General features: G+C 60.0%; 2 protein-coding genes across 5 annotated transcripts; both read left to right on the forward strand.

Moving 5' to 3' along the window:
* The first annotated feature begins 25 nt into the window (after positions 1–25).
* Positions 26–6329, forward strand: GID8 (GID complex subunit 8 homolog). Of its 3 annotated transcripts, none has more exons than XM_069496628.1 (5): positions 26–145; positions 2429–2558; positions 3932–4128; positions 4425–4622; positions 5387–6328. In XM_069496628.1, exons 2-5 carry the CDS (start codon positions 2441–2443, stop codon positions 5558–5560), a joined length of 687 nt encoding a protein of 228 aa, XP_069352729.1. In that variant the 5' UTR covers positions 26–145; positions 2429–2440; the 3' UTR covers positions 5561–6328. The 3 variants fall into 3 exon arrangements, with proteins under 3 accessions (XP_069352729.1, XP_069352730.1, XP_069352731.1); XM_069496629.1 differs by lacking the exon at positions 26–145 and adding an exon at positions 369–642 and having other exon boundaries at positions 5387–6329; XM_069496630.1 differs by lacking the exon at positions 26–145 and adding an exon at positions 369–634 and having other exon boundaries at positions 5387–6329.
* Positions 6330–13173: 6844 nt separating this feature from the next.
* On the forward strand, positions 13174–23405 carry SLC17A9 (solute carrier family 17 member 9). Of its 2 annotated transcripts, XM_069495832.1 has the most exons (13): positions 13174–13289; positions 15780–15977; positions 16205–16344; positions 17352–17451; positions 18427–18557; positions 18968–19064; positions 19158–19254; positions 19814–19901; positions 20819–20853; positions 21125–21240; positions 21765–21820; positions 21931–21960; positions 22419–23405. In XM_069495832.1, exons 1-13 carry the CDS (start codon positions 13231–13233, stop codon positions 22580–22582), a joined length of 1311 nt encoding a protein of 436 aa, XP_069351933.1. In that variant the 5' UTR covers positions 13174–13230; the 3' UTR covers positions 22583–23405. The 2 variants fall into 2 exon arrangements, with proteins under 2 accessions (XP_069351933.1, XP_069351932.1); XM_069495831.1 differs by lacking the exon at positions 13174–13289 and having other exon boundaries at positions 15142–15977.
* The last annotated feature ends 1384 nt before the right edge of the window (positions 23406–24789 follow it).

Consider the following 24789-nt stretch of genomic DNA (forward strand, 5'->3'; position numbering starts at 1 on the left):
CCGCCCCCGCCTCTGCCGCTGCTTCTGCCTCCGCCTCCCTCTGCCCGGGCGTCCCCGCCGCCACCGCCGCTCCTCCCCGGCTCCGGGAGCGGCCGCGGAGCCGCCGCCGCCCAGACCGCGCAGCGCGGGAGGCGGGATCCGCACGGTAAGATGGCCGCGGCGGGCACAGGAGGCCTGGCTGAGCGTCTCCGCGGGGCCGGGCCGGGCCGGGCGGTGGGGGCCGGGGCCGGGCGGACACATCGGCGGCCCCAGAGTGCGCCCCGCCCACCGAGGGCAGCCCCAGGCGGGCTGACCCCTGTCTGCGAGGTGTTGGGGGTCAAAGGTGCGAGCAGGCGTCGGAAGTTCCGCGCGTTTTTCTCCGGGGGCGGCGGCGGCGGCGGCGGCCCGTGTATTTGCAAATCAAGCTGCCCTTTTTCCTCCCGGCCCGAACTGGCGCCTCACGTCGTGTGCCTGGAGTTGGTTCGGTTTCTAGGCTTGAAGGGAAGGTGTGTGGAGTGAGGGCTCTCGCGGCAGAGGTCGTCCCCAGCCGGAACAGTGGTAGTTACTGGAAACTTTGTACATCTGCCTCTGTGAAGAGAACGATTTTTATAACACTGTCGTTAAAACAAAATTTTCTGCTTTAAAGCAGAAACGGGTGAGAACGTAAATTATTGCCTGGAAAGCAAATGTTGGTTGTCTTCAGAATTTGTTTGTTTCTGTTGAATATTTAAGTGCTGGAGTTTGAGACTACTGAGTTCTTCCTACAGAAAACAGAACAGGCCAGTTCTCCAAAGTTGTTGCTTTTAATAAGCGCACTTACCGCCAGGGAGTGGCACTAGTGTGATTGCTGACTGCCAAATGGAACCCGAGGGAAAGGTGCCTTTCCTAAGGGACTTTGAAGATCGCTGCTAGTTACCTTTACTTGTTGTGAATAACAATTTGATCTTCATGAGCTTTACAGTTGACTGTAGCTACAGGCGGTGGGTGTTGGAGTGATGACATCTCTTGGTTTTACCTTACCTGCTGTTCCACAGCACGTTTCCCTTGGTGGTGCCTCCATCCCTGCTGGCTCTCCAAGTTTGGTACCCTCCAAGAAACTGAGGACTTGGCCATGCGCCCCCTTCACATTCCCTATCTACTCTCCCTAAGTGATCCTTGCTGAACTCTTGGCTTTAAATATCTCTTTTTCCCCAGATGTTTCCCTAGTTAATGTTTCCAGCGCTAAGCTCAGGATGTCATCCAGATGCCTGCGTGCTGCCCAGCTGCATGTCTGGCAGTCCTCTCATACCTGCCCTGCTCCTCAAACCTGTTCCTCTCCCAGGCTTTCCTGATTGTGGCCCCATCCTCCAAGGCCTCTCACGCTCAAAACCGTCCTCAGTTCTCTTTCTTTTGTCCCTCCATGTTCAGTCCAGCAGTAACCACTGAGTCTGTGGCCAGCGCATCTTGGCCTGGCTGTGTTTCTCCGTCTCTTCTGCTGCTGTCCTCTCGCTTGGGTGTTTCCTTATTGGACTGCTGCTCAGCTCTCACCACCCTACATCCGTCTCACTGGCAGCTGGGAAACCAGACATCTTGTAATTTTGTAATTTATTGAAGCAATCTAGCACATACGTTGTTTTGTGATGTATATGTCAGGAACAAAGGGTAAAAGCGAGGTGGACGGTGGTGTGCTGACTGCCTGTCTCAGGAGCCCACTGGCAGGCCCAGCACTGGCAGAGCTGCCTCTGTGGCCCCAGCCATCTGCCCCTCCTCCCACCCGTAACCACCTCCTGACCTTATTTAAAAAAATAAAACAGTTTTTCCATGTTCATATTTATTACTTAAAGCACACATCATTTAGTTTGTCTTGTTCTTTACAAAACTCACGCCACACTCAGGCCTCTACTGCAGCTTGCTTTTTTCATTCAGCATTGTTTGTGGGAGTCATTCATGTGATTGTGTGAGTTCATTTATTTGACTGCTTTCTTAAATTCTGTTGTGTGCATACGTGACCACAGTCCCTTCTCAGCAGTGCTAAAATCCAAGTATCTCTGAAACCAAAAGTTTTTGGTTTTGTTTTAACATACTTGGTGGCAAAACCTTACATGGTAAATTTTAATAGCCTCTATTGCACTTACTATAAGTACTCACCTATTTCACTGAAGAAATAGTGTCTGATTATGGGGTGCTGCCCCAGACCCCAGTGAGGCTCTTGTATGATAAATTGTGTCATATAATCTTTGTACAGCATGAGACATCCTGAATTCTAAAACACATATGTCTGTCCAAGGGCTTTCGCACATGCCATTGTGGTTCTGTATGCCACGGTTCCTTTGTTATTGCTGCTGTTGAGTGAACATTTAGGTAGGTGGCTTCCACATTTTTTGCCATCATATAGCATGTAATTCTTTCTCTTATAACTCTCCAGTGGAGAATCTAAACACTTCCCTCAGCTATTACTTTTTTCCTGTAGAAATAAATCAGAATGAGTTATGCAGAAAAACCCGATGAAATCACAAAAGATGAGTGGATGGAAAAGCTCAATAACTTACATGTCCAGAGAGCAGACATGAATCGTCTCATCATGAACTACCTGGTCACAGGTAATGGCTTGAATAAGGGTATTACCACTTAAATGTAGTTCTCCCTTTTTGTACAAATAGTGCTTTACCACTGAAGATTGATGGTAAAGTTATGTTGTGTTTAGACGTTATAAAAACATATGCTAAGTTGATAAAGTTTTAAGTTATCATGTTAAAGATAACCTTTTCTGTAGAGGAGATAATCATTCCAGGTCTCTGAGACCTGTGGTAAAAACCTGTTTCTTGGCCTTTGACAGTTTTATAGGTAGATAATCCCAATAGTTAAGACTGTTCTGAAGTACATTTGAAGCCCAAGCAGTTGAACTCTTCTGGCCGGTCTGGTAAAGTGTACCGGCCTGTGGGGGGGGGGGAACAGGAGTGCCGCAGGAAGCTGCACTCAGACCCTCTTGACACGGGAGGAGGAGAGACAGGGCTGTATGTGGAAAGAAAATCCAGACGTTTTCAAAAGACATAAAATGGAAAGTTGGTCTCCCTCCTGATAGTCTTCAGTCTCCCCTCCCAAATTCATCTCTTTTACAAAGGTTTTGGAGGCCGGGCGCGGGGGCTCACGCCTGTAATCCCAGCTAATCCCAGCACTCTGGGAGGCTGAGGCGGGAGGATCGCTTGAGGTCAGGAGTTCAAGACCAGCCTGAGCAAGAACGAGACCCTGTCTCTACTAAAAATAGAAAGAAATGATTTGGACAGCTAAAAAATATATATAGAGAAAAAATTAGCCGGGCATGGTGGCACATACCTGTAGTCCCAGCTACTTGGGAGGCTGAGGCAGGAGGATCGCTTGAGTCCAGGAGTTTGAGGTTGCTGTGAGCTAGGCTGACGCCACGGCACTCTAGCCCGGGCAACAGAGCAAGACTCTGTCTAAAAAAAAAAAAAAAGAAAGGTTTTGGAAGGTGGTGAGGAAACCTAGGCCTGTAGTTGGGGGAGGGGGAGGCACACGCTGGGTTTGATGTGGAAGGGAATTGCAGACTCACACTGAGAGGTCACCGTGGGTAGAGCCCACACTGGAGGTGCAGCTGTGCTGTGGAGGCAGAGCCAGTATTTCTGCCTCACCTGGGACCACAGCTGCAGCTTCAGGCCTCCTCAGCCTTGTCAGAGGAGCCCACACCGGCACCTGGGCCAGCAGTCCTTCTGGCCTCTTTAGCTGACTGGTTAGAGTTTTGGGCGGGGTGGAAAGGGGTGAAGTGTACTCGAATTCTCGTGTTCTATATTTTGAGGGTTACCTTGTACATCACCAAGATGTTCGTACCAAGTCCTAAGAAAGTGTTGTTCCTACCCGAGGTTACGTAACTGAGGCAATTGGGCTTTCTGGAGACACGAGGCCTTTGCGTGAATTCTTCGCTCACTTTCCTAGTAGTGAAGATGGTTCTCATTTTCAGAGGGCTTCAAGGAAGCAGCGGAGAAGTTTCGAATGGAATCTGGGATTGAACCTAGTGTGGATCTGGAAACTCTTGACGAGAGGATCAAGATCCGGGAGATGATCCTGAAAGGCCAGATCCAGGAGGCCATCGCGTCCATCAACAGCCTCCACCCAGAGCTCCTGGACACAAACCGGTACCTTTACTTTCATCTGCAGGTACGTGTCAGAGGAGTCTGGTGTGGATGCTTGATAAGGCTATTTGCAATGATTCCGAAATAACTAGGCTAATTTGCATTAATAAAATATTGTTTTATGTGGGGAAGGGGTTTGAGTTAACTGCTATCTTATGTATTCCAGAAGCTGTTTTTTGCTTTTAAAATGCAAATGTAGTAACTCAGAGATGCTGTAAACATGTTTCCTTGAGATGCCCTTTTACCTGAAACCGAGCACCAGCTTGCTGGCTTGGCGGCCTGGGTGTGTGGTTGAGCTTGTCTGTCTTTGCCGTGGACCAGCAGCAGCATTTGATCGAGCTGATCCGCCAGCGTGAGACGGAGGCGGCGCTGGAGTTCGCGCAGACGCAGCTGGCGGAGCAGGGCGAGGAGAGCAGGGAGTGCCTGACGGAGATGGAGCGCACGCTGGCGCTGCTGGCCTTCGACAGCCCCGAGGAGTCGCCCTTCGGAGACCTGCTGCACATGATGCAGAGGCAGAAGGTAGAGGCCGTGCAGGCAGCCTCCCTGTCCTCCCTGTCCACGCGTGGCTTTGTGGTGTGCAGGAGAGGCAGGGGACATCCGCGCATGGGACACCATGGTGTGATGGTGGTGGTTCTTCCTTAATTTTTCAGCTTTTATCTCACTGAACCAGGAACAGTAGAGTTTGTGACTATCCGAGAGTGTTCAACCCCCTTTGCTTATTTTCCTTAGTTAACCTTCTTCCTGTTTATTTGGAGACTCTTAGAAACAGATGTCCTACATATTTTTAAATTTAAAATCCCTTATTCTGAAACTTTTCTCTCACTGCTACTTTTGTGTCTGGCCCAACATGCCAGCTCACGGCCTCCCCGGAGCCGGGTCTCTCTTTCACCACGTCCTGACGGGCTCCTTCTAGGGCTCTGTCCTGCGCCGTGGTGGCAGGACCACCTGTCCTTGAGGGTCCACTTGAGGCTTGTTAGCAGGGAGCTTGTGTCACCTGCTGCACTGGCCTTTCCCTCCCACAGTCCTCAGCACTTTGAGCCTCACTTGCACTTACCTGCCATCGAAGCCGATGGGACGTCAGCCGACCAGACTGTGAGCTCCCCCAGGCGAGAACTGTGTTTCACTCCTGAGCATGCCTCGCGGTCAAGGGTTTAATGTTTGTTTAAAGAAATAAGCTTCTTGTATAAAAAAGGTTTCCGAGAGTATAAAATGCATTTTATTAACAGGCTATTCTTGCTGGTGTTCTGTGTGTGGTGGTTTTATTGGATGTATTTATTTTCTAGGTGTGGAGTGAAGTTAACCAAGCTGTCCTAGATTATGAAAACCGAGAGTCAACACCCAAGCTGGCAAAATTACTGAAACTACTACTTTGGGCTCAGAATGAGCTGGACCAGAAGAAAGTAAAATATCCCAAAATGACAGACCTCAGCAAGGGTGTGATCGAGGAGCCCAAGTAGAGCCTGCGCGGGGCCCGCACCGCCCCTGCGGCACAGGACTCGCCTCCGCTGCGTCTGCGACTGGAAGATTCTTACTGCAGTAGAGTGCTCTTTCTTCCCCCCTTGTACCTTTTTTTTGACCCGGCATCTTTTTTAAAGGGAAAAATGGCCTTTTAAGCGCTGGAAAACTCGCAGTGAAGCGCTGTCTGTTTGGAAGTCTGCCGCAGACTCTGCGGTCCATGCTCGAGCCTTGACAATAGCAGTTTGCTTTTCCGGAGCTCCTGGGACTTTGGCTGCTGGAGGATCTGGTGGGCCCGGGAGCGCTGCGGCGTCAGGAACGTCAGTCAGACTCGGGCCTCCCAGCGAAAGTGCGTGAGCAGCACAGACCACGACCCTGCTCTCTCTGGCTCGTGGCAGACAGCACGTCTTCTCCTTCTGCGTCTCGTCGGGCCTTCAGCTACGAGTTTTTCCTTTCCTTACCCTTGGCTTTTTGTTTTTTCATAGGAAAGAATCTATAAATTTGTAAATGCTAATTCAAAGATGACTTGTGTGTGAGGGTGTTGCGTTTGATTTGTTTTTCCCTTTCGGTCTGGGTTGTGTGGCTTTGGGGAGATGTGTGTGAGAGGGCGGGGCCATGTGTTTTTTAATTTTTTAAATATATATTTTGGTGCTGTATGTGGTGAGAGACTCCTTCATAGTGGGTCAGTGACCCTTCTCTTCTAGGCAGTTTTGCTGAAAATAAAGGTTTCTCTTTGATTTCAAGAATGACCAAAACGGCCTCTAAAAAGTTCTCATCCTCTCAAACGATGCTTTGTTTGTTTTCGGGGCGTACTTTCCCCTGTGATGATGTCAGTGGTGGTGTCTCGTGTCTGCGGCTGACAAGGCTGGCTGGCCCTGTCTGTGTGCCTGGGGGGCAGCCCTCGGTGGGCGGGGCCGGGCCTGGGCAGGAGGCTCTGGGCAGATCATCCTCCAGCGTCTCTCTGTTGTCAGCCGCTCTACAGGGGTCCCACTTCTGTTCACTCGCAGCCTTGTGTCCAGTGGTGGCGGGAGGCAGTGGCGCGGTGTGGCGTGGTCACGGGCAGGTCAGTGCAGTCGGCGACAGGTGCGTGCCACGTAGCTGGGCGCAGACGTGTTTGATGTGTTGCAGCGGCCGGCAGGTGCAAGTGACCTACTCAAGCAACGCTAAGGGCAGGTTTTGTGGGTGGCCACAGCACTGCCAACCCCTCAGCGGGGCCTGTGGGGACAGTGGTGGGCACTGTCCTGCTGGCAGCTGAGCTGGGGAAGCTGCTCCACTCACCGCGCAGCCAGGGGCAGCCGCACAGACAGGGCCAGGCTGCGGTGTGGGGCCGGCCTGCCAGCGCCCGCACTGGTCGGGGTGTCCGCCTCTGCTGGGGCCGTCCCCTCACACTCCTGTACCCCTTGAGTGTTGGCCGTTGAGTGTCTGTGGCACGGTGGCCGGCTGGCAGTGCGTTCTCCCTCTGGCTGGGAGCCCGGCGTGGTTGTGTCCCAAGCTCCGTGCTTCCGTGTTCAGTGGGCAGGACTTTGGCAGTGTCTACTTTTACCCGGTGTTTCTACGGCCCAGTAGGACGCTCAGAGATAAAACTGTTGCGATCGTCATAAAAGTACTCTGGCCTGTGGACTGACCCTTAGGCTGCCCTTTTGGTTTGGTGAGGATGGAGTGCTGGGAGGTGGCCCTTCCCTGACCCTGAAAATGACGTGTCTGACCCCTGCTGTCTCTGCAGTCACCTTCAGATGCCACCTTCAGGGTTATTTCCTGCGGCTTGAGGATAAAAACAAGTTAGACAGAAAGGGAGTTTTAATCTTCAGGTAGTTAATGGGTTAAACACAACTGAAGCTAGAAGAAAAGTACTAGAAGAGGGATAGAGGTAAAAATACGTTTTTTGAACAGCACCAGAGAAGGCAGCATCTTGCCAATTGTCTTCTGTTGCTAGTGTGTGAGATCGTTTACATGCACAATTAATACATCGTCAACCTGACGTACTCCCAGGGTGAGGGAATGAGATGTGCAGCAGTGGGGCGCCCCGTCTTGAGGGGTTACCCGCAAACCCGTGAATGGGGTCCGTCACGTGCACGGAATGTTATTAAGTGATCACGGTACAGTGTTGGCATTTCACCTGCCAGTTCAGTGAGTAGCTTCCATGGCAGCGCGGGGACCCAGCGTGAGGCAGACGCCGTGGGACTCGGAAGGCTCGGGTGCTCTTGTCTTCCTCACCCGGCTGCGTTTGTCCTCGTGCTGTCAGTGGGCTGGGAACCCGGGGAGTCTGCACGCTTTGCTGTTTGCCGCCTTTGTGCAGTCTTCGTTTTTGCAGCAAGGAAATGAAATTAAGCCACTTTGGGGTAATAAATATTCAGTATAATTTGGTTTTTCTCCTTTGTCTCATTTTGTATCTCACTGTTGTGTTTATAAAATGTGGTTATGTTTTACAGGGTAGTTTATTTCTTTTTATGCTTTCTGGTGGAAAGTGCCTTGAAATAAATAAACTTTGAGAATATTCTGGTGCTGTGTCCCTGACAGCATGGAGTCGTGAGGTAACCCCTGGTCTGGGTCTTTCTGAAGCGTGGGATTATTGCAAAGCACATGGGGACTAACACATTTGCCAGTCGAATGTGGCAGGTTCTAGAAAAGGCAGAGCCTGGTAGGGACCGAAGGCTCCACGGCCTGCGACTAGAGAGCGGTGGCCCCGTGTGCATGGAAACCGCAGACTGAGTCCGCTCGTGCCTCGGGGAGGCCGAGACGTTCTCACCGTCCAGCGAAGGCGTGATCTGAAAACATGTAGACAGCATATGTTGAGGGCAGTTTTTGTAAGGCCATATAATTGTTTTATTTTCTTATTTCTGTATGCTGTTAGTTTTGGAGAGTTGCGGAACCAGGAGTTCCAGAAAGAATGTTACCCGTTTTATGATAAACACCACGACATCCTTGGGGTGGTGGAGCAGGTTCCCCTCTGGGTTGGTGCGGCCAAGGCTCCGCGTGAACAGACGGATAGCGTCACGCGTGGAGGGGTCTGTCTCTTCCCTGCGACTGAAGACGTTGAGTTGCACACGTAGGATCTCTAGTGGGGTGGGCGCCTGCCAGACCCGCCAGCTGACACAGCTGCCTGTTGTCATCGCCTTCAGTCATTTTTGCTTTGTTGACATGTTTTATCCTGATAACATGCATGTTACTTTTTACAACAGGTATGTTTTTATTTCAGAAATATGTTCGTTTTTTCAGATTTTTTGTGAATTGTGAGCATGAGTCATTTGAAATTCTGTCTCAAACCGTAGCCTGTGGTGGTTCCTGTTCACGCCTGGCTCTGCAGCCCCTCAGTCCACTGAATACAACCCCCCCTTATGTCCCCCCGGTATCTTCTGAGAGTGCAGAAGGGGTGGCTTTTGCTGCCTGTTCTTAATTTGATAGTAAAAGTTTTCACGTGTTTCTCAGAATGGTCATCTGAAAGCCCTTTTTTGTTTCATGGGATATTTTAATACAAACAAGGAATTAAATACTAATACTTTTTGTCACTGAAAAGTTGGTATGTTAGAATTGGAAGGACGGCAGCAAGTTAGTTTCATGTGACTTCATGCTTTGGTTTTGATCTGTCCCCACGCCGACAGCACTGATCTTTTCTTATTGTGTCTCTGTATAGTTGTGTGTGTTTAGTTTGAAATCTGTCATCTGTCCTCTAGGGTTGTGGCACTTATGTTCATAATCTAGTCTCCTTTTTGTAAAGGAAATAGAACTTTTTGAGCTACCCACTGCATGATTTTAAGCTGATTGGAATAGCCTAAGTAATTTTTCTTTTTTTTTTTTTTTTACTTACGAAAATTTCCTAACATATCAAAAATAGGGGGAATACTACGTACACCGCAGACCTCCACCACCGCCTCGAGCCCCTGGCTGGAGATGACTGCAGGGGTCCACTCTGGGGTGGCGCCCGTGCTCTCCGGCCGCCGGGACCTCCACGCGGTTGTAGGACACTCTCGAAGGACTGAGGCCGACTGCAGGGCCTGCGTGTGGCGTGTGGAGGGACAGCAGTGTGCCGGGGCCGTGCGCATCTGTGCTCACCAGGTACCAGAGAGCAGAACTCCGGCCCTTCCGGTCACTTCTCCCTGCGTGGCACCGACACGTGTCCTGGATGTCAGCACGCACTTGCCACTGACGTTTGCCTCACCCTTGCAGGCAGCAGCGCGGTGGCTCTTCACGGCGGTGGGTGACTCTGCAGGACAGTTTGAGAGTTCAGTGGGGACCACAGTTCCTTGCACATACGACCTGCCTGTCTTAAATATCCTGCCTTAATTTTGAAATGCCATCCTTGCTTGTGACTTTTTTACGTACATAAGAGTAGAATACAGGCTTGAGTGGGCCTTTGGTGTAACCAGCTGCGGCCGAATCTTCTATGGTGGAGTGTCCTGAGCGGTTTTGCCTTTTCCAGAGGCCACGAAACAGCCCTGGTGGTAAATGCGCCTGAGCCACAGACCAGGGGACACGGGGTGGTTGCTGTGGGGGAGGAGCTGAGGTTCCGCCTGTGGTGATGGGTAATAATCATGTCCCCACACTGTGGGTGGGGCTGGGATGTGACACGGCGATTCCCTGCAGCAGTTCACCGTCCCCTAGGTGGAAGGCCAGGTTTCCAGGTCCAGTGTGACCATGACAGAGAAGGAAACTGATCAGGTGAAGCCTGTAGACAGACCCGTTTGCACCCGGCTATAACCGAAAAAATTAACGAAAGAAGTGACAACTGAAGACCAGTGGATTTTGTCGTGGGCACCTTCCGAGCGGGTGTGTTCCTACACGCAGGTCACTGCCTGCTCCCTGCTGGCCGTGCGCGAAGGGCTCACCTCCTGCCGGGCTGGCGGGCTGCAGACTGGCGTTCCGAGCTTTGGAGGGAGGGAGGCTTCTGGCACGCAGTTGCTTGCCATGCCCTGGGCGGCCGCCTGTGTGAAGAGGTGCCCTGCGTGTTGGCTGGTGGTCTTCACGTGGCTGTGACCTCTGCTTCCAGGAGCACGTGGGGCTTTGCCCACACGTGCTGGTCTCACGGCTGTGGATCATGGGGTCTGGCAGTCGTAATTTCCCCACCTGGCTTTTGAAAGTGGAGCAAGCCGACCTGTCACCAAGGATCGTCTGTCATGGAGTGTCCCAGAGGAGCGGGGGAGGTGGCGGTGGCCACCGGCCAGGCGCTGGTCCCTGCCGGTCCACCCCTTCCCGTGCCCGGCCAGTCCTTAATCTCTGGGCATTCCAGTTGTAGAAATGCTGAACGGCCATGTTTCTAAGATTCAAACAAGGAATTTACCGGCACTTTGAGAAGAATGAACTGTTCTAGAACCTTCCAGGGTTACTCCCTGTGTAGAGCCCACATTGCACTCCGTTTGTTGTGTCCTGAAGTTCATCTTTCTGGTTTCTGGTGAAACTTCACACAGTTCTTTGTCCTGTTTTGTGGACGGTTCAGTGTTGACTCAGCTCTAGAGGTGCGCCCCATCCCCTGTCGGCCCGTGCAGATGACATCCAGACTGTGACGGGGAAACGTAAGGGGTCAGTCCCACGGGTCAGTCCCACTCGTTCGCACTTCTCATCTTGAGAATTGTCCAGGTGGGGCTGAAAAGGGGCAGGGGTTGCGTGGGTGCAGGGAGGAGCCCCCGGCCTGGGTCTGGTGTGTCTTCCTTTGTGCCGGGGGCTCCTCGAGGTCTGCGGGGGCCTGGGCGGGGCTGCAGCAGAGGCCGTGGTGCGGGGAGCCGCAGCGGTGGCTGTGGAATGGCTCTGAAAAGCCGGTGTGTGTCCCCCACAGCAGCCCTTGCGATAAACTGGGGTTAGGGCAGAGCCCTCCAGGAGTGCAGGCCTGTGGGCGCCGGCGTGACAGCTGTCACCAAGGCCACCCTCCACCCTTGGAAACCCAGGTGTTAGCTGCCTGCGGTCATCCTCCCTGTGTGTAGGTTTTCACCTTAAACTTCAAAGATTGTTGTTGGTGGGGTGTGGGGCAGCTCACAGAATCGCCCAGAAGCCTGGAGCCTGTGTGTCCACTGCCAGCACCCAGCACGCACAGCCGCCCCGGGAGAGTGGCCTGAGTCAGCAGCCCTGGCTGCACCCACACCTTCCCCTAGGCGAGCGTGGGGTCCAGGGAGCTCCCAGCTCAGTTGGAGCCCCTGGGGCCTTGGCTACCCAAAGGTGTCCACACAGTGGCCAGAATGGCCCCATGACACCACGGAGGCTTCCTAACTCCGACCCAGGGCCAGTCTTTACCTGGCCTCCAGGACCCGTGGGCCTGCTTCCACCACGCTGGCCACGCCAGGCACCAGACGGCGTGCGTGGCCTGCCCCTGTGCTCACCAGACCTCGCTGGAACGCGCACCTCGCAGTGCCCGGCCCGGCCCCTGGGAAACGACACCCGTGCCCGAGCCTCCTCTTCGCTGTTTGTCTGCCAGCCCCAGGACGTCAGCTCCGAGAGGAGGGGGCTGTGGGCAACCAGGCGACAAATGCCCACTGCAGGGTGGTCACAGACCTTTCCGTAAATTACCGTCAAAGAGCCTTGTGCGGTGGGTGACAAGCACATTGCCAGGAGATTAGAGCACGTTGGTAGCAGTAAGTTTAGCAGCAACTTCCAAACTTCGTGGCGTGGGCTGGGGCTGTTTGGGGAGCTAAACCCCTCTCCACCACCCTGAACATCAGATACGGACGACCTCGCCTTTAGCTGCTGATGCCCAAGGTCTGCTCGGCAAGCAGAGGGGAGCTAGGTGCGGGAAGGCGGGGCGCAGGCACAGAGCTGGGTGGCTTTTGAAGGCACAGAGAGGGTGGAGGCAAGTTTGGGGTTTTGTTGTAAGCGCACTGCTAGGCCTTCAGCGTGGCACGGTGACCGTGGAAGATGGCTTCAGGGAGCCAGAGTGGAGGTGGGGCTGAGGGTGTTTGAGGAGGAGGCCCCTGGGAGAGGTAGGATGTGCCCAGAAGTTCATGTGCTGACATCAGCACTGGAGACACCCCACAGCAGGGGCACCCCCAGCCTCCCCCAGCCTCCCCCAGCCCAGAGCAGCACGTGGTCTATGCTCAGAACCCCTTTGCCAGTGAGCCCAGGGCCCAATGACAACCTCCATCTCCCGTCAGCGAGCATCTGTATCGTGGACACAGGCCGGCACCTGAAGACCCATCTCTCCCAGGCCCTGCTGAAGGCCCCAGGAGCGGAGCCCGTCCCAAAAGATCCATTTAAAAATTGGTCACCACGGGGTTTCACTGGCTTTGCGTGCAGTGAAGAGGCCGTCCCTAATTTCCATTTGGCCAGCATACAACCTAGCCAGTCCCCGACTACCATCTCCCTCTGGTTTGTGGACTGGGAATCCCCCAGGGCTCCCTGCTCTGTCCAGGGTCTCTGGCACCCACCTCTGGGGCCAGGGTCCCCGCCAAAGCCCCCGCCTGGCCAGTCTGCTGCAGGGGAAGCCTCCGTGCCAACCCCAGGCTGCTTCTGACCTCCCCAGACGGACGTGGGCTGGGCGGGGTGGGGCGGGGACCCAGTGGCGTGCCCCGCCCCACGCGCCCGCTGTGGTGGCCGTCTGGGGGCGACACGTCCTGGGAGCGCCAAACGGAAGCGCTGCTGGGACTGACACGTGGACTGGGCGGCGCTGGCTGGGTGGGTCGGCCTGGCTGGGAGTTGGGAGGGCTGCTGGGCATCAGGACACGCTGTGCCCACGTCCTCGCGCCCAAGCCTGATGCAGCCGCCCCTAGACGAGGCCCGCAGGGACACCTCGGAGGACGCCCAGTGGTCCAGGTGGGGCTGGGGCAGCGCCAGCGGGCGGGTGGACTTTTGGGGAGGGAGCGGAGATGTGTTCGGCTGGGACCTTGCTGGGCGGGGAGTGCTGGGCTGGGGAGGGCTGCTCTGGATTTGGGGCTGCCAGCCCAGACCCTCCGCAGGGAGGAAGGACGCCCTGTGTGCCCCACCCTCCTCCCTGCCGTCACGCCTATGACCCGGCATGTCCCCCGTCTCCGGAGCCCTTCTCCCAGCCCGAGGCCCTGGGGGTCTGGCAGGCGGCTGGGGGCGTGGTCCTAGATGGAGAGGGGGTGCGTCCACAGGTGGGACCACGCCATTTCTGAGTCAGCTCAAGGGCAGTTCAGGCAGACTGGGGGGTGGTCAGGGGCTGGCTGAGGGGGCCAGACGGTGGGGTCCTGCCACTGCGTGCCGGCTGTGATGGGCTGAGTTCTGCACCGACTCCGCTCCTGGGGGGTTCAGCAGTGGGGAGAAGCCCACGCAGGGCGCCCGCCCTGTTCATACTCTGTTTCCATAACCCACTGGTCTCTGCAGAAGTCTCCCTGGGCAGGTGGCACCCACAGAAACCAGAGCAAGAAGGCGACAGCTGTCCATTGGTCAGCTAGTGAGGGGATCTGAATGGGAACCCCCCAAGAGGAGCCCCCAAGCTACAGAAGAGCTGCCGCTGGCTCTCGTTCTGTGGGCTCAGGCCCCTCAGCCCAGGCGGCCGGACCCCCCGGACCCCGGCCGAGAGTCAGGCCGAGAGTCAGGCCCTGTGGACGCTGGAGCCAACTGCAAGTCCCCGGGGAACCTGCCCCACCACCTGCAGGGTGATGGCACCGTCCAGCCGGGTGGGGCGAGGACCCTAGTGCTGCCCTGGAGAGTGGCAGGAAGGCCTGAGGGACAGTGCCACCTGGGGAGCAGGAGCCCCAAGGAGGGAGGGCTTCTGGAAGGAGGGGCCTCCGAGGCAGAGGCTGTGTGGGAAGGGCCCCCCCCCCCCAGGGCCGCCATGGAGCCCAAATCACAGCCCCGGCCGAGTCTCCCTGCCAGTGCCAACGAGGGGGAGGCCTGCCCAGCCCGTGTTTATCCGTGTCCAGGCGGGGCCTGCACAACACTCCGGGTTGTGTTTTACGGGCCTGTCTGGCCTTGGCCCTACCCGCCTCGCTCCTGCGCTGTTGGAGGGTGCTTGCCGCCACCAGGACACTCGCTTCACAGGGGCCTGTCAGGGGCCCAGGCATCCACACCTGCGTGCGGGCAGTGACAACGGCAGCAAGTGCTTCTCTTGACACTGACCACCCTCTGCGTGGACAGTCATTCTTCCGCCATGGCACAGAGACGCAGGGTTTGGGAGGGTGGCCGGGACCTGCGTGTCCGCGGCGGCTTGTTGCTCTCCTGGCCCTGCGGCCCTGGTGCCCACAGGTCTCCCTTTTCTGAACTGAGGGGCCACGGGACGGTCTGTTTGCTCAGCCCTGGGTCCCTTCAGCCAGAGACCCTGTGCAGAAGGTCGCCGGAAGCAACCCTCTGGGCTGGGGCACGTGGAGGGGAGGGAGCTTTCTGGTTCCTTCCAACCCCAGAGGATGTCGGGTTCTGGGCCTGGGGTCCTGCTCTGCCCTCCGCGGCTGGGGACTTCCTTGTTCTGTGCCCCTTTGCCAGCCTGGTGGGCACCAGCTGCCCAGCTCAGGGATGGGGCTGTGGTGCCTCCTGGCCTCCAGGGCCCACGAGGGGACACTCAGCCCCTGCCCCACACAGCCCAAGGGCCCCCACCCCACGCTGCAGCTCAGGGGGGCTGACTTCCTGCGGCAGCCGAGGAGGCCGGGGTGTTGGGCGGTGCTGCACACTCAGTGCGGTTCCTAGAGGGGGTCAGCCCGGGGGCTTTCCACCCACCCGGAGGCAAATGGGGCCGGCTGTCTGCTGGCGAGATGCACCTGGGGAGGGGTGGCCGCCGGGGACTCTCTGGACACAGGTGACTACTGCTTGACCACATGAGGATATGGCTCCCATGTAAAGGCACCTTTGGACCCTGTGCTGCAGTGGGAAGTTACGGGTGTGGCCCCCATGCCCCTGCCGGGATCCTGTGTGTTCAGTCAGCAGAAAACAAACTCTGTGCGTGTTTGCAGAGAGCCTGAGCGTGGGGCCGGTAAACAGTGGGCGTGTGGGCGTCGGCCGGGCCAGCACAGGGGCAGGTGGGACCACATCCCTCTGTGCTGCCCAGTAACCCAGACCTGGTCCCTGGGCCTAGGCCAGCGCCAGGTGTGGGGCTGGCCTCAGGTGCCACCAATTGTCCCCAGAGTGGACGCTGGCTGTGGGTGACAGTGAGGAAAGCACACCCCATCGGCAAGTCCAGGGCAGACAGCACCTCGTCCACAGGAGAGCAGCCTCGGCTCACTCAGGCTGAGCCTGGATGTCGGCAGAGTGCGAGGTGTCAAGGGCTCAGTTCTCACGTTCAGGTGGGCTTGTCCCTGATATAACAGGCGCATCTCGTGGGGCCATTTGGCAGACCATCCTCTCCCGCAGGCCCGAGTGCCAGGCGTGGACGGGGGCCCTGCTGCTGGGCACGTGCCTGCTGTACTGCGCCCGCGCCAGCGTGCCCGTGTGCGCCGTCGCCATGAGCCAGGACTTCAGCTGGAACAAGAAGGAGGCCGGCATCGTGCTCAGCAGCTTCTTCTGGGGCTACTGCCTGACGCAGGTCGTGGGCGGCCACCTCGGGGACCGGTAACCGCCCCCCCATGGCCCGGCTCCAGGGGCTGCCCCACATGGTCCGGGGTGGGTGGGCCAGGTCCTGCGGAGGGAGTTTGGTAAATGAGTCTGGGGAGCTGCACGGAGAGGGAGGGGACAGGCCAGCCCTGGGGCCATGGGCAGGGCCTGCAGGGGGCAGGGCAGGAAGCAGGCCAGGGTGAGTCCCTAACCCTAACCCTAACCTCCCTCTGCCTCCCCTCCAGGATTGGGGGCGAGAAGGTCATCGTGCTGTCAGCCTCTGCCTGGGGCTCCATCACGGCCGCCACACCCCTGCTCGCGCACCTGGGTGGCGCCCACCTGGTCTGCATGACCTTGTCTCGAGTGCTCATGGGCCTGCTCCAAGGTGAGGGGCCGCAGGTGCTGCCCCCACACGGCTGCCCTTCAGCCGTCTGCGCCAGGCGGGGCGGACAAGGGGCGTGTGCACGTGTGTGTGTGTGTGTGTGTACATGTGTGTGCATGTGTGTGTGCCCTCTCTAGGCACCCGCTCTCTGTAGTGACACGCAGGATCAGATGGGACACCACACAGTAAACTTGCCTCCTGGCACAGAACTTGGTCACCAGCCGAGAGGGACCTGCCCCCTGGGCCACGATCATATTAATAAACACTTTGTGACAAACAGCCCAGGAGTTAGTCAGGCACACATTTCCTGTGTGTTAGTCACGTGTGACGACACCCTGGCTGTAGCATGGAGAGTCAGCGCCCTGCAGACGCAGGTCGCGGGTTCCTGTCATCACCGCGGCCCCCAGATGATGCCCCGGCACAGCCCCTCCGGCCAGGCTCTAGGACCCCCTAGGACGGGGGGATGTGGGGTTGTGAGGTGGTGGCCAAACTTCTACGCTGCTGGAGAACCTTTGTCCAGAAGAAATCCCAGCAGGAAGTGGGACGTGCAGAACAGGCAGACGGCCTTCCTGGGGAAAAGCGTGTGCGTGTGTGTGAGCACAGCTCACGTGTGTGCACGTGGCCGTGTGGGCGCCGTGTAGCACAGCCGAGCAGCTGCTGTGCTGGTAGAGAATGTGCACGCCTGTGTCAGTGTGAGCACTCACAGGGCACAGCTGGGAGCCGTGTGCCGGTGCGGGACTGTGCGCACGTGTGCGTGTGCGTGTGCGTGTGTGGCAGGAAGGCCCGCTGGGAGCAGACAACATCTCGCAGCTGCGCTGGGGCTGCCGCCTCGAGTGCCTCTCCCCCAGCTGCGTGCTGCCTCGCCGGAGGGGTGAGGGGAGCCTGGACCTCTGGGTGTCCTCTGGATTCACTGTCGGAGCCTGAATGGAGGGGCCGGTGAGCCCCAGCCTGGCTCTCGGCCCCCCGGCGGGCCCTCGATGGACCCCAAGAGACGTCCTGTCCTGTTGCAGGGGTTCACTTCCCTGCCCTGACCAGCCTGCTGTCGCAGAAGGTGCGGGAGAGCGAGCGAGCCTTCACGTACAGCACCGTGGGCGCCGGCTCCCAGATTGGGTAAGTGCTGGCTCAGAGGGCCCAGGAGAGGCCCGACGGGTGCCCCGTGCGCGGTGGCCTCCGGTCTGGTGGGGGACAGCCGTGGGGGCCCGCAGGACCACCGCGGGTGAGACGGGTCTAGCAGGCACGTCTGGCTCGGCTGTTCAAGGCCTGTGTAAAGTGTTTCTCTTTGTGCAAATTTCTGCCTTTCTGGGGCGGCTGGCAGGGGTGAGGCTGGGACTTTGGCACGTGGGGCAGGGCAGTGGCCACTTCATCTCATTCCCGAGTGGCTGGTCTACTGGGGCCAGATACTGTCCCCACCGTCCGCCGCCCTGGAGCGGCCTGTCGGGCCAAGCTTGCAGCCTGTGCTCGAGGCTGGAGGGCAGCTTGTCCTGACGTGCAAACCCTGAGCCCCGGCCCTCGCCTCGGGTGGCTCCAGGCTGTCTGAGGCCTCGCCCGGGCGGAGGGGCCTCTCCCGGTTGTAACGGGGTGGACGCAGGCACGGCTGGCAGAGGCTCTCGACCACCGGCTCAGGCCTCCTCGTACCCTTGCTGAGGCTCAGGGGGCGGCAGGGGTGCCTGCGGGTGGGGCTGGGCAGACGGTGCCGGGCGGGGGCCAGATTTCTCAAATAAAAACGTAGATGGCCTGGGTGTCCTGAGAGGGGAGCAGAGGGTCATGTGCGGGGCTGGGAGGGGCAGGAAGGGTGCCCCCAGCACCCAGGCTGAGCCAGGTGCTGTGTCCGCCCCGAGGACGCGTGAACGGAGGCTGAGCTCTCTGGGACACGGGGTGGGGAAGAGGGTTGTTGGCTTGGTGGGCTGTTTTTGTATCAGGGAGATAAGATCTCTGGGGCACGGGGGTGGGGGGCTGGGGCCTCTGAGCTGCTGCTGACAGGTGATGAAAACACTCTCCTTCCGGCCCGGCTCGCACCGGGGTGGGCATCCCGGGAGCTGCTCCTCGCCCGGGGAGGCCTGGCCACCGTCCTCCCTGTCCCTGCAGGACGCTGCTGACCGGGGTGGTGGGCTCCGTGCTCCTGGAGTGGCACAGCTGGCAGAGCGTCTTCTACTTCTCAGGCGGCCTCACCTTGCTCTGGGTGTGGTACGTGCACAGGTACCTGCTGAGAGAAAAAGGTAACGCGGGCCGGGCGGGCTGGTCCTGGGCACAGCAGCCGCCGCTGCGACCGACCCCCCAGAGGCTGCACGCGGCTCCGACCTTCTCCAGAGAATCCGGCCGATTCTGTCGGAGAGTCCGGAGAGTCCGTTGGGGCGAAGGCGGGCAGCTGGGGAGACCTGCCCCGCAAAGGCACAGGCAGGAGCAGGCTGAGTCTTCGGAGTCAGAGAGGAGCGTCTGGGGGCTCGGGAGGAGGCCGTGGGAGGGTGGTTTGGAGCAGGGTCCTCAGGCCTCGCTGCCTGCGGGTGCTCGAGAGGCCCGGGAGGCGGCACAGGTGTGAGGGGGGCTGCGGCCCCCGGGCTGCCCCACGTCAGCGGTCTGTGAGGAGCAGACGAGGAGTTGCCGGCCGCTGAAACCGCCCCCCCCTCAGACCTCGGCCTGGCCTTGGGCATCCTGGCGTGTGGCCTGCCGGTGTCCAGGCACAGCAAGGTCCCCTGGAGGCAGCTCTTCCGGAAGCCGGCCGTCTGGTGAGGCGGGGCCCAGGCCAGCAGCGGGTGTCCTAGGTCGGGACTCTGGCCCTGGGGGGCACACAGGACTGTGTCACCTGCCTCTGTTCCCAGGGCGGCCGTCTTCTCCCAGCTCTGCTCCGCCTGCTCCTTCTTCACCCTCCTGTCCTGGCTGCCCACCTTCTTCCAGGAGACCTTCCCGCACGCCAAGGTGGGTTGCCTGGGTGGAGCGAGGGCCCTGAGGGCGCAGGTTTGGGCTGTGCAGGGCACTCGCGCCCCGGCCTCAGGAGGGGACCCCTTGGCCCTGGCCACTGCTCAGGCTCTCTCGGCCTGGTCACACCTGGAGCCGGACACGTGGCCACAGCTTCGCCAGTGCCCGGCTGGGACCTGCTGTCCCCCCAGAGCCCACACCTGGGCCTGGCCGCCCGAGCAGGAGCCGGGGTGGGGACAGTGTCAGCTCCTCCGAGCCTGTCCTGGTGCCCTCCTGGCCCTGGTGACCAGGACTCTCTGCGCTGCGCATTCCCAGGCCAGGCCGGGTCCCCGGGGCTCTGTCCTGTCAGGTGTGGGCAGCAGTGTGGAGATTTGGGCTGTAGGGGACACAGCCGCTAGTGACCTGGCCCCCAGCTGGGGGTGACAGTGGGTGGGCACAGCCTGGCTGGAGCCTGCCCCCCGGGCCCCAGGAGGGCCCCAGCCCGCGAGTGGGCAGCTGTGCGGCCGCTGGCAGGTGGCCGGCCCGGCCCCGCCCCTCTGAGCTCCTGCTCCTCCCGCAGGGCTGGGTCTTCAACGTGGTGCCCTGGTTGGTGGCCATTCCGGCCAGTGTGTTCAGCGGGTTCCTCTCTGACCATCTCGTCTGTCAGGGTGAGCCCGGGCGGGGGTGGGCTGGGGGCCCCACGCTGGTCAGCCTCACTGTCCAGGGCGGGAGGCCCTCTTGGGGGACGCAGTTCCAGCACATGGAAGAGGCCCACAGACTTAAGCACCAAGCTGAGTGGGACCCCTACCCCCAGGGCCCAACTAGGGCGAATGTGGCCCGGGGCCTGGCCAGATGTCACTCGCTCCTTCTTGCCTCAGTGTCCGTGGGTGGGGGGGGGGCGGGTGCAGAGAGAGCACCCTGGTCTCACGGTCTGGTGCGACCAGCCGCAGGCCCCACCCCTCTGCACAGCTGTGAAGCCCTGGGTGGGGTCAGAAGCCCCCCCCAGGCCCCCCATTTCACAGGGACCCCCAGAGAGCCCTGAATGGGGAGCCGCAGGGCGGGTGCCTGAGTCCGCTGTGGGCCCCCGCTGGCTCCCGGCTGCCGCACAGCGCCTCCCGCAGGACGACGTCCTCATGGACACACGTGCAGTGCACACACGTGCTCACACGCTCGCTCTGCACACGTACACCTGTTCTTAGGGTGCCAGTATTCTTCCTAATCACAAAAGTAGTGCCCGCTGGTTGTGGAGAGTTAGGAAATCTGGGGAAACAGAGACAGTGGAAATCGCCTGCCCGGCTTTGGGCCGTCCGTGTCTGTCCTTCCGTGCTTTCTACCTGCACACGTACTGCCGTGTAGATGCACCACACACACACACACACACACACACGCGCACGCACACCACCCCCACCCCGAGGGCACGCGTTTTCACCCGTGACATCAGACACCCGTCTTGAGCCCGAGCCGCGGCCCCACCCCTCCTCCCTCGCTCCCCGGCAGCCGTGCTGGGTGGGGCCCACTCCGGGGCACACTCGGGGTCCACACAGTGGGCTGACGGGAACCCCCTTCTGTGGCCCCCTCCGGTCAGGTTACAGACCCGTCTCGGTGCGGAAGTTCATGCAGGTAGGAGAGTCCTGCCGGTGGTCCTCTCTGGGCAGCCCACTTTGTTCCCCTGCTCCCGGGACCCCAGGGTTAGCTCCCCAAGTCACCCGATTCCTGGGACGGCCACTGGGGAGCGCTCTGGGTCAGCTGGGGCCGGCTCAGGGCTCCTGACCCTGCTGGGTCCACGTGGGCCTGGGCGGAGCAGCTGGGCTTCCTCGTGGGAGCCTCGCCCCGGGCATCCTGGGGGCCCGGCAGCGTACCCCAGGCGGCTGTCTCGGGTCCTCTCCCGCAGGTGATGGGCCTCGGCCTGTCCGGCATTTTCGCCCTGTGTCTGGGTCACACCTCGAGCTTCTTCGAGTCCGTGGTCTTTGCGTCGGCCTCCATTGGCCTCCAGACCTTCAACCACAGGTGAGGGCCGACCGCCTGTCCACCAGGGCTGCCGTGCTGCCACCCAGGCTGGGGACAGGGAGGACAGGGAACGTCCCCACCAGTGGTCCCGGAGGCAAAGGCTGCCCAGTGCCAGTGTGGGCCTGGTGGTTCCGGAAAACAAGGGCCTTCGCCTGGGAGGGCTGGGAGAGGGTCACCGCGGAGCACTCCTGCGACAGGGGCGTCTGCCTCGGTGTCTCTTCCTCTTGTTTCGCCCCTTCCCAAGCTGCGGTAGCGATTGCAGCACCCGGGGTGGCTTTAGGCGCCAGCAGTTCAAAGCAGGGAGCAGGAATGAGGGTGTGGGAGCCGCCCCGAGCTTCCCCCACCACATCTGGTCCCAGGAGCAGCTTCCTGGGCTGGGTCCACCTCCAGGGAGGCCCGTGCGGGGTGGTGGCACATTGGGGTCCCCCAGCGCTTGTCCCATGGCTCTGCCAGCCCTTTCTTCCCTCCACGGTCTCCAGGCTCCGGGCACTCAGGGGACTCTCCGCTCTCTCTTGGTTCTGCAGCGGCATTTCCGTGAACATCCAGGACTTGGCCCCGTCCTGCGCCGGTTTCCTGTTTGGTGAGGACATGGGTCACCCCAGCCTGGCCCTCCCCGGCCAGCGGGTGGGCTGTGGTGCTCACGGTGGGCTTCCTCTGCATCCTGACGCTCTGCTGCTCCGCCTGTCACAGGTGTGGCCAACACAGCCGGCGCCCTGGCAGGTGAGGGGCCTCCTGCGGGGTGGGGCTGCCCTTTGGAAGGGATCCCAGCGTCAGGGGAGGGCACGGACCCCAGAGCTGGCCCAGGGAGCGAACACAGCCACCTTCCTAGGTGCCGCTGACCCTCAGTGATGCCGGGGCTCACGGGCTGCCCTCCGACCCGCAGTGCAGGCCCTGGGACGCCGCAGGTGGTGGGGGCCTGCTCCGCAGCCCAGCCCCCAGCTGCCGCCCCTGGCTCTCGGCTCCCTCTGGAGACAGCAGGTCTCATTAGGGGCCATTTCCTGGGTGGTCTGTGAGGTCTCTGCCCCTCAGAGACCCTCCGAGTCTAAGCCTGGCCCGGCGGCTCGGACCCCTGAATTCCCCCTGGGAACCACAGCGGCTTCTGCCCACCAGGGCCGCCCACCGCAGCCTTTCCTTGTGCTGCCTGGAGCGCTCAGCCCGCTGCCCCTCTCTCGGGCCAGGTGTCGTGGGCGTGTGTCTGGGCGGCTACCTGATTGAGACCACAGGCTCCTGGACTTACCTGTTCAGCCTCGTGGCCATCACCAGCAACCTGGGGCTGTGCACCTTCCTAGCATTCGGGCAGGCCCAGAGGGTGGACCTGAGCCCCTCCCACGAGGACCTGTAGCTCCTGCCCGGCCGCCGCCCCGGCACCAGCAGCCCCAGCACCAGCAGTCCCGGGACAAAGGCTCTGCCGGAGACGTGGAGCAGAGGCACCGGAGCCACAGCGGCTCTGAGGAGTCCACAGGAGCTGGCGGGAGGCACGGCAGACGCCGGGGCCACGGTGGGCCCCGGGCAGGACCAGGCTGGCCCTCGGAGCCTTCAGCTTCCCACGTGCCCCCGGACTGGCCTCACGTGGCTGTCGGGCTGAGCGGTGCCCTTTACAGCATCCGATCCCGACAGGCCGCCCACAGCCTCCCACCCTTGGGAACATGTGCCTGTCAGCGGGCGGTGCCGGGGACAGCAGACCCCGTCTGCGGTGGGGACTGTCCTCGCACCTCCGCCCGCTCCTAGTCTCCCTCCCCAGCCCTGTCATGAGAGCCAGAAATGTCTCCTGACTCTGCCCGACGTCCCAGGGGCACCACCGCGGGAGAGCCCACTCTAGACGGCCTCAGGGGTCCTGCTTCTCCCTCAGCCAGGCTGAGACCCCGGTGGATGCGGGGGGGGGGGGGGGGCGGCTGGAGGCCCTGCTGCCCCTGCTGGGGGTCCTGGTCCCTGACGTGCACTCTGAGGAGGCAGAGGGCCCCCGACCCCCGTGGCTTCCCAGGGCCAGACGCTGCGACTACAGGGAGCATGGCAGCACCGGGGGCGGGCGGACCCCCGCCCTGTCCAGCCTGAGGAGCTGGTGTCTCGAGAACTGGTGACAGGGTTTGCAAGATGTGTACGTAGAGAAATGACACCAAAGCCTTATTTAAATAACTATTAAACTATTTAAAAAGAAGATTGTTTTATGTAACACCTCTGTTTTTTAAGACTAAACACAAGTTGGAGATTTTACGTAGCTCATTCAGGAGGGAGTTCATGAAGGGTCGAACCAGGTCACAGGAGAATCCGGAACAGCCACGCCGTGGATCGGGAACACGGAGATGCACGAGGACGTGGGGCCAACGCTGGGTTCTGGCTGCTCCTGGGCCGGCAGAGGTCGTGCGCGTCCCAGCGGCCCCCGGAGCTCTCAGCGCCACTTGGCTCCCGTGGCATGGGACACCCCGAGGGGCTGCAGGGCTGCAGGGGCCACCGCGCACCCTCCACGGAAGCACAACCCCCCACAGTCTCCCCAGTTTGGGCCAAAACAGCCGCAGGGTGAGATTGTCCATCTCCAGTGAGTCTGTCCTGCCGGGTCCCACCCAATCCTGCCCTGGGCGCAGCCCGAGTGCCACGGCCCTGGGACGCTCTGGGGACCCCGGCCCGAGAACTTGCCCCTGCACATTTTGGGGGCAGGACCACTCGTGTGAGGGGATTCCCCTCCTCCCCCCTTGCGGTAGGCGCACATAGCGTAGCAGTTGCCATTTTAGCCACTTTTCAGTGTACACATCAGTGGCAGTGAGTATATTTACGTCACGGTGCAGCCGTCACCACCAACCATCTGCAGAACATCCTCCCACCCCGACACTCTGTCCCCGCTGAGCAAGGGAGGAGCCGTGACCTGGGACTGGGGGCCGGCCTGAGGCACAGCAGGCGGCCCGCCAGTGCTTCTGTCCTGTCCGGAGTGTCCTCGGGGGTTGGGCGTCACCACCTTGGCCTCTCCTGCGGTGGGTGTTGGACCCCGAGACTGGAGTCGGAGAGAAGGTTTGCTGGGGGAGCAGGAGTCAGCCCCTCCCCCAGCCCTGCAGGGGGCCGGTGTTATCTGGGGCCCACAGGCAGACAGGCCCCACCCTGTGGGTGGCACCGTGGCCTGAGCCCCCAGCAGAGATGGAGGCAGCAGCAAGGCCAGCACTGGGGGTGCGGGGGGAGCGTGCTCAGGAGACCGCCCTGACCCTCCTCCGCCGGTCAGTTCCAGGCTCAGGCACAGCCCAGAACTGACGGGACCGTGGCAGTCCTGTGGGAGTCCTGTGGGAGGGGCCGTGGCACCTGTGGGCAGGAACCCGGTGTGGGGGGGGGACCCCCAGGCCCATGTGAGGAGGGGCGGGTGACAAGGCGGGGCCTCTCGAGGGCCGCACACACCCACCCAGGACGGTGTGAGCAGCACACCACGCTGTGGGCGAGAGGCCTCAGACCTGGCTCTTCTGCCCACTGCCCCAGACCCTGCCTCGGGGACGCCCAGAGCCCAGGCGGTTCCTCTGAGACCCGGGCCGGGCCCCACGGGCCGAGACAGCATGTGGGAAGCAGCGCCCAGAG

The sequence above is a fragment of the Eulemur rufifrons genome, chromosome 20 (assembly GCF_041146395.1).
Source record: "Eulemur rufifrons isolate Redbay chromosome 20, OSU_ERuf_1, whole genome shotgun sequence".
Classification (NCBI taxonomy): Eukaryota; Metazoa; Chordata; class Mammalia; order Primates; family Lemuridae; genus Eulemur; species Eulemur rufifrons.